Source organism: Argentina anserina, chromosome 6 (genome assembly GCF_933775445.1).
Source record: "Argentina anserina chromosome 6, drPotAnse1.1, whole genome shotgun sequence".
Taxonomy (NCBI): domain Eukaryota; kingdom Viridiplantae; phylum Streptophyta; class Magnoliopsida; order Rosales; family Rosaceae; genus Argentina; species Argentina anserina.
The window spans coordinates 6,639,867-6,647,793 of NC_065877.1; the positions used below are offsets into that span (position 1 = coordinate 6,639,867).

At 36.5% G+C, this 7,927-nt stretch overlaps 1 protein-coding gene across 1 annotated transcript; it reads left to right on the forward strand.

Moving 5' to 3' along the window:
- The first annotated feature begins 1,078 nt into the window (after positions 1-1,078).
- On the forward strand, positions 1,079-6,810 carry LOC126799083 (7-deoxyloganetic acid glucosyltransferase-like). Its single transcript, XM_050526199.1, has 2 exons — positions 1,079-1,897; positions 5,777-6,810. The coding sequence occupies exons 1-2, from the start codon at positions 1,366-1,368 to the stop codon at positions 6,715-6,717; spliced, it is 1,473 nt and encodes a 490-aa protein (XP_050382156.1). The 5' UTR covers positions 1,079-1,365; the 3' UTR covers positions 6,718-6,810.
- The last annotated feature ends 1,117 nt before the right edge of the window (positions 6,811-7,927 follow it).

Genomic DNA, 7,927 nt, shown 5'->3' on the forward strand with positions numbered 1-7,927 from the left:
TCACGTTTGCTAGGAGAAGTAAGATGGCCACTAGCATATTAACCACAATGTTTCTATCCCAAAGCAATGATCAAATGATAAATTATGAGAGCCGATGCAATTGACGACAACAGTTCCTACTTGTTAGAAGTTATTTTTTTATCAGTAAGATCATTGTCAATTGGATTAGCGAGAAGGATGATGTAGAATAGATGACAAGAAGAATTGAAAAGAAAATGGACTGACGCAAGAAAGAGAAAGCTGACACTATTCATGTTTGGGTCAAGAGCTCAGAATAGGGTGAATGATATATTTTCAGAAAAGAACGGCACTAGAAATCAAACTCGTCACTTCGCTACGTTGTGCATTTTTTCGGGCATCTGACGTCGTTTATGCTCTTAAAAACAACTTTTAATATTTTCTAAATTTATTTTGAATTTTGTTTGTTTTAGATTTTATTTTATTTTAAACCATGAGGCTGATTAAGCTTTTGTTAGCGCTATAGGGTTTCATATTAGTATTTAAGTCACCTCTTATGGCCGTATGAGCCAATTTTTATATTATAAAACTTTTGAGTTCTTTTAATTTTCCTGATAGGTTCCAGAATTTCTCGTGGATTTGAGAAAACCTAATCTTGTAGATTAGTTCCGTTGCATTAAATGAGCATTTTCCAAAGATGACCAAATTCTTAAGGACTTGGTGAGGACTTTCAATATCAACCATCATATAAAATGTGATGCATAAACTTAGACATCGAGCTGATTCTTAACAAATTTTATTGGTGACTCCAACAAACAGTCAACAAAATTCAATATCGTCTACATATTCAATCGATCGACTGTCGTGATTATGTTAGCTTTTCGAAAACCCTTAACAGTATATCTTACACGTACAACATCGCAGAGTTCCTCTGCGTACAAAAGTATGGACACGTCGGGGTTTACAAGATCTATACTATGTGTGTGTACTATTTAGATATAGATAAGGGATAAAGGGATAAGCTTCCAAGTTCCAACTTAAGCCTTTTAATGTATAAGTGATGATCAGATAAGTTTTTATGTTACTTCTTTCTCTTCCAAGTTCCAACTATCCACATCCATTAATCTCGAGCTTTCAGAAAACGTAATTGAAGAGAACCATGAGTCCATGACACACACAGCACAGAAAGTTCGGTTTCGCATTATTTTCTGAAAACCATCAAAACCCAAAGGACAATGAAGATGACAATTCGGTAAGGACTACGGTCCTGTGCGAACTCTTTTGCACCACGTACACCCTTATCATCATCATCAATTATTAAGCCTCTCCCAACACAAAAAGCTTTACACTGTGCACCTCATCTGATTCGAAAGCTCATAGCTTAGGCTTTCTCATTATCTCATAAAGATGGAGACGGAGATGAATCTCCAGCCACAGCCACACGTACTACTATTTCCCTTCCCAGTACAAGGTCACATCAAGCCCATGCTAACCCTAGCGCAGCTGCTCTGCCACTCCGGCATCCACGTCACTTTCGTCAACACCGAGCACAACCACCTCCTCCTCACCCAACGCGAAGCCCTCTCCGCCCGCTTCCCTACTCTCCACTTCCACTCCATCTCTGACGGCCTCCCCTCCGATCATCCACGATCGTTAAACCCTTATTTCATAGACATTGTTACATCCTTGAGGTCCAAAACAGGGCCACTCCTGCACCAACTCCTGGTTTCCCTCACGAGCAAGACCGACGTTGACTCTGCAGCTGATCAGCTGCCTCCTTTGAGCTGTGTGATAACGGACGGGCTCATGTGTTTCGCAATTGATGCGGCGGACAAGGTAGGAATTCAGGTAATCGCCGTCCGCACCAGCAGCGCCTGCAGCGTCTGGTGTTACTTGTGCGTCCCTAAGCTAATTGAAGAAGGTCAGGCGCCTTTTGGAGGTCAGTAACTGAGCTTGTTTATCATAATTCTATGTTCTATTTATTTTAACATATATAAAGCATCATCATCAAGTGGCCATGTTTAACACATATTTTGTTTCAATTCCTGCCATATTATCCTTTAAATTTAATTTCTAAAAGAATTTCTCATCTTTGAGTTGGATCCTGAGAACCTGTACTTAATTGTTAGACTTGCATTACTTGAACCTGTACTAAAAGGTCGAGTTTTATCTCGTCCTCGTAATATCTCCAAGACTCATTTCCAGCAAGGGATTATCTCCTAAAGTCCATGACAAAAAAACAAAAATTACTTTCAGGTTTAATGTTGAGATAATATGGCAAAATGATATGATTTTGCCATATCAGAAAAATATTCTGCTGACAATATGATTTTTGCCTTACTGTCCGGCACTAGTGGGTTGAAATTTAATCATCACACAATGGAAGTAAATTTTACGGACCATCCAAATTTTGTCCACCTATACACAACTTCTTAAATATACGACATGTCTCTTCTTATTTAATTATAATTAAGTGATAATAATTTATAATAATAAATTTATATTCTTGTTTTTTTCTTTTTGAAAAATGACTAAAACGGTAACCCTCACATCGTTATTATTAATGAAACCGCATAATACAAGGGGGATATAAAACCTGAACCTCATATTGTATAAACATCCCAAAATAATATCATGAGACACAATACAACATAGGCATTCTAGCAAAAACTGCAACATTGACAACTTCATTTGCTTTAATTTTGGCGACATACCGGAAAGAAAATGCTCAAACTGAGCCATAAAATTCGATGTTTATCAGCTTTCCCACTATGCTGTCACTGAAAATTTCCAGTAACATTAAATTTCATCCTGCCACTATGAGACTGTGACAATTTGACAAAACAAGAAATAGGGGTGGCATTCGGTTTAAATGGTTCGGTTTTGGGGTCAAACCGTAAACCAAACTGAAATTCAACTTCGGTTCGGTTCGGTTCGGTTTACTGTTCGGTTTTTCAATATTGTAAACTGAAAACCGAACCGAACGGTTCGATTCGGTTTTTTTCATTTTTTTTTTCAAACAAAAATTTTTTTTTTGATTTTTTTTTAAAAATTCTAGTTTCAAAATATTGTCGATCGACAATAATAGATGTGATCAACATATATATTTAGGGACCATGTAAAAATTTCATCCATTTTGAACATAGTTTGATCGTCCATACTAACCATTAACCAAAAAAGATGCGTTTTCACATAATACAACCTCATTGACCGTGGCTTTGCCAAATGAGTTTCCTTATTTCGACCACGCACGATCGATGACAAAAATTATGTGACTTCAAATATGTAAACAACTTTTCTCATTTGCATCTTGGTAATGGGTCATTCCTTAGGGTATATTAGTGTTGTTTTTGGTTTACCGGAAATTTTGACGGTCAAACGAGGTCCGAATTGGATGAAATTTTAAAATGGTCACTAAATATATATACGGATCACATCGGATGGTGTCGATCAATTCCGATAAGTTTCCTTCATATAGTCGCTTCATAATGTGATAGTTTTATTATAACCCTAATATAAAGGTTATGGTACATTAGTGGACACTTCGGCGATTGACAACTCCAGTTTGAAATATGGTCGATCGACACCAGTAGATGTGATCGGTATATATATTTAGGGAACCAGTAAAAATTTCGTCCATTTTGAACATGGTTTGACCGTCCGTACCAACGGTCAACCAAAAAACATGTGTTTTCACATAATAAAACCCCCATTGACCGAGACTTTGCCAAATGAGTTTCCTTGTTTCGACCACGCACGATCGATGACAAAAATTATGTGACTTCAAATATGTAAACAAATTTTCTCATTCACATCTTGGTAATGGGTCCTCCCTTATGGTACATTAGTGTTGTTTTTGGTTTACCGGAAATTCCGACGGTCAAACGAGGTCCGAATTGGATGAAATTTTAAAATTGTCACTAAATATATATACTGATCACATCAGATGGTGTCGATCAATTCCGATAAGTTTCCTTCATATAGTCGCTTCATAATGTGATAGTTTTATTATAACCCTACTATAAAGGTTATGGTACATTAGTGAACACTTCAGCGATCGACAACTCCAGTTTGAAATATGGTCGATTGACACCAGTAGATATGATCGGTATATATATTTAGGGAACCTGTAAAAATTTCGTCCATTTTGAACATGGTTTGACCGTCCATACCAACGGTCAACCAAAAAAACATGCGTTTTCACATAATAAAACCCACATTGACCGGGACTTTGCCAAATGAGTTTCCTTGGTTTGACCACGCACGATCGATGACAAAAATTATGTGACTTCAAATATGTAAACAACTTTTCTCATTCGCATCTTGGTAATGCGTCCTCCCTTAGGGTATATTAGTGTTGTTTTCGGTTTACCGGAAATTCCGACGGTTAAACGAGGTCCGAATTGGATGAAATTTTTACAAGGTGACTATATATACATATCAATCATATCGACTGGTGTCGATCGATCTTGAGAAGTTTCCTTCATATAGTTGCTTCATATTGAGGCGGATTTAGTAATTACACATCCGCTTGTATATATATATATGTGTTTGTTTTAGCAAACTTATTTGAAACATACATATATGGGCATACATATAAACATAGATGATTATATATACATATATAACACTACAAAAGAGAAACATATAATTATATATAATATAAACCTAAAATCACATTAATCAAAACAAATATTCGGTAAGATAAACGTAAAACGACATTATTTTATAAATAATTCGGTTTTTCGGTTCGGTTCGGTTTCTTATGTGCCCAAACTGAAACTAAACCGATTAATTCGGTTTGGTTCGGTTTTTCGTGTGTTCGGTTCGGTTTTTTTCGGTTTCGGTCCGGTTTTTCCGGTTCGGTTTTCGTTTTTTCGGTCTTAAGTGCCACCCCTAACAAGAAACTCGTTGCCTTATTAGAACAGACATGGCACACATGGTGCAACTACCGGGATATAGCCCACTGCTTATTAAGAAGAACAAACAACTAACATCTACCAACATAAAGTAAATTAAAATAGTAAATATAAAAGCCCTAAATGGGCTATTTTCCTTACACGAGGCCTGACCCAATAAGACGGCCCAAACCCAAGTAAAGGCCCATGGGAAGGAAGACACCACTGCCATCCGAGCCCCAACGATCGCTGCTCCGCACTAGCCAAGCCACCACCACAAAGCCTATGTTGTGCGCCAATCCGATCCAAGCCAAAGAGAATAAGGTCTGAAACTAGATCAAAACCCGTCCTATGGAAGATAGGCCGGAAACCGCACGGATCCATGACCAAAGCCTCCACCGACGGGAGAAAACCTCAATTTGAGATTGCCTAGCCATCGATCTATCGTCCTCCAAGCCACGATAAATTATAATAAATTATAATTTAGTGTTATAAATTTATATTGATAACTATGATTAAAGCATAATTAAATAAGAGGAATAAGAAGACACATGGTATATACTTAAGAGGGTGTGCATAAGTTGACAAAATTTGGGTGGTCGGCAAATTTGCTTCTATCACACAACCTCCCACTTTACAAAGAGAGACTATGTCCCTAACCAAATGACAATGGGTTGTAAAGTTATGATTTTTTTAGCCCCCAATAATTATAAACGGTAGTATGTAGATATTAGATTTTCGATCATTATAACAGTATTTTCACTAATTTGAAAGATTGATCTATAATTGCACTAAATATATGTAGTGCTAAATTTGTCACAAATGGTTAATTATGATTATGTTTAATTACTTATTACAAACTTCTATGTTGACACCGGCAATATAATACGAAAATTTACCTTTTTAATTACTCTGAACAGATGAAGAATCAGATAAGATGGTACTAGGTGTTCCTGGAATGGAATACATTTTACGGCGGAGAGATCTACCAAGTATTTGTAGAGCACCAACAAACCACACAGTTCGGCAGTTTTTTGTGGAAGAGCACATAGCCATAACTAGAGCTTCTGGTCTCATACTCAACACGTTCGATGAACTAGAATCCTCAGTGCTCTCACACATTGCCTCTAAATTTCCAAAGATTTACGCCATCGGACCATTGCATGCTCTCCTCCAATCCCGTGTCGGTGACGACGACCTATCTTCCTCCTCAGCCGCGGCCGCGTCTTTGCGTCGAGAGGATCGTCGTTGCATGATGTGGCTGGATTCCCAAGAGGCTGGATCTGTTATCTTCGTAAGCTACGGGAGCTTGGTGAAGTTAACACGAGTTCAACTATTAGAGTTTTGGCACGGGTTGGTTAATAGTGGATCTCCCTTTCTGTGGGTCATCCGCTCGGATGTGCTCCATAGCACTGAAGTGGAGCACGCGAATCGGGTAACCCCGGTAGAGTTGGAAATGGGTACAAAAGAACGAGGGTTTATAGTGGATTGGGCCCCACAAGAAGAGGTCCTGGCCCATGAAGCTGTGGGTGGGTTTTTGACCCATAGCGGGTGGAATTCGACACTTCAGGCAATTTGGGCCGGGGTCCCAATGCTTTGTTGGCCCCAACTAGCGGACCAGCAGGTGAATAGTAGATGGGTTGGAGAAGTTTGGAAGATTGGGGTTGATATGAAAGACACTTGTGATAGAGCGACAGTGGAGACGATGATCAAAGCCTTGATGCATGGTGAAGAAAGGGAGGTGATTTCAAGGGCGGTGGATCAGTATGCAAAATCGGCGCGAACTTCTGTTGGTGAAGCTGGTTCTTCGTACCATAACTTAGAGACACTTATTTCTGATCTAAGAACCCTTGTAATATGATGCATGAGGTTACGTTAAGTTTATTCTTATCATGAATAGGTTTGTGTACTATAGTTTTGGCCTTTTGAGATAGCAGGTTATCTCCAACACTATAACTGATCTCATTTGATGTTAACAGCTTTATCAATAAATTGAAGTTCCGATAATACTAAATTTTTTATTTAGTTCATGATAAGCCAAAAATGGTTAATATGATAAAAATGAAACAAGTGGGAATAAATGAAATAAAATTAAAGGGAGATAATTGTGAAAAAGAAACAACTACCTGGGTAGTGGGAAGTTAAGAATTCTAAATCATGTTAATAATCCAACTACATTATTTGTTTTAAATTGATTGTGTAAAGTATGTGGGATATACACGGGTACATGCTAGTATATATGAACCAATGCATGTTCACTTGGCCACTTTTATACATATATGCTAGTATTCTACTACAAGTTTGTGGGTCTGGGACATAATTAAGGGGTATTTCACCACAAACTCAATTTTTAGTAGTTTTTTTTAAGAGAAACCCAATTTTTTTATAAGCACTTTTAAAAGAAACACACATATTATTTTTTACATTATTCATCAATTATTGCTCTCCACTTAAATTTAAATTACAAAATGTCACTATTAAATGCTGAGATACACCAGTGATTAGTGAATAAATAAATGATGCTCTTATTATTACATTAATTATAGATTTTCATAGTCCCTAAATAATTTCATTTTTTCTTTTGCTCATCATAAATTTAAAATAAAAATAATGAAACACTTCCTTATTACATATCTAAAAATCAGAAGTTTTTTTTAAATTTAAATCAATTTAATAACGAAATCACTTCATGGTGATATAAACTTTCTAATTTTTTGAATAATTTTTAACTTTCTATTTTATAGATAGATTTTGTTCATATTTCATCAATACAACCTATGTTTGAGGTAGATATATAAGTTTTTTTCCCCTATCTAGTAGGTTTTTTTAATTACAACCTAATGAGTAGGTATGTATCTCTATGGATGTTTATATCACTTCTAGGGATTTTTATATCAACCTATTTGTTATGTATTCTATCATGCCAAAAATCTCTTTCATAGGTTGAATGTGAAATTTATATTAATATGCATGTTTATATCTATTAAGTAACAATAGAGAGGAAAAAAAAGTTGAAACCTAGATTAACAGTTTACCATACAAAAGTTCTTGTACAATGATATAAAAAAAAA

What these genes read in the sequence shown, in the direction of transcription:
- LOC126799083 (XM_050526199.1), top strand. Translation starts at nt 1,366, where the DNA reads ATGGAGACGGAGATGAATCTCCAGCCACAGCCACACGTACTACTATTT. An exon ending in AGGTCAGGCGCCTTTTGGAG is followed by an intron (nt 1,898 to 5,776) that starts GTCAGTAACTGA and finishes TACTCTGAACAG; the next exon opens with ATGAAGAATCAGATAAGATG.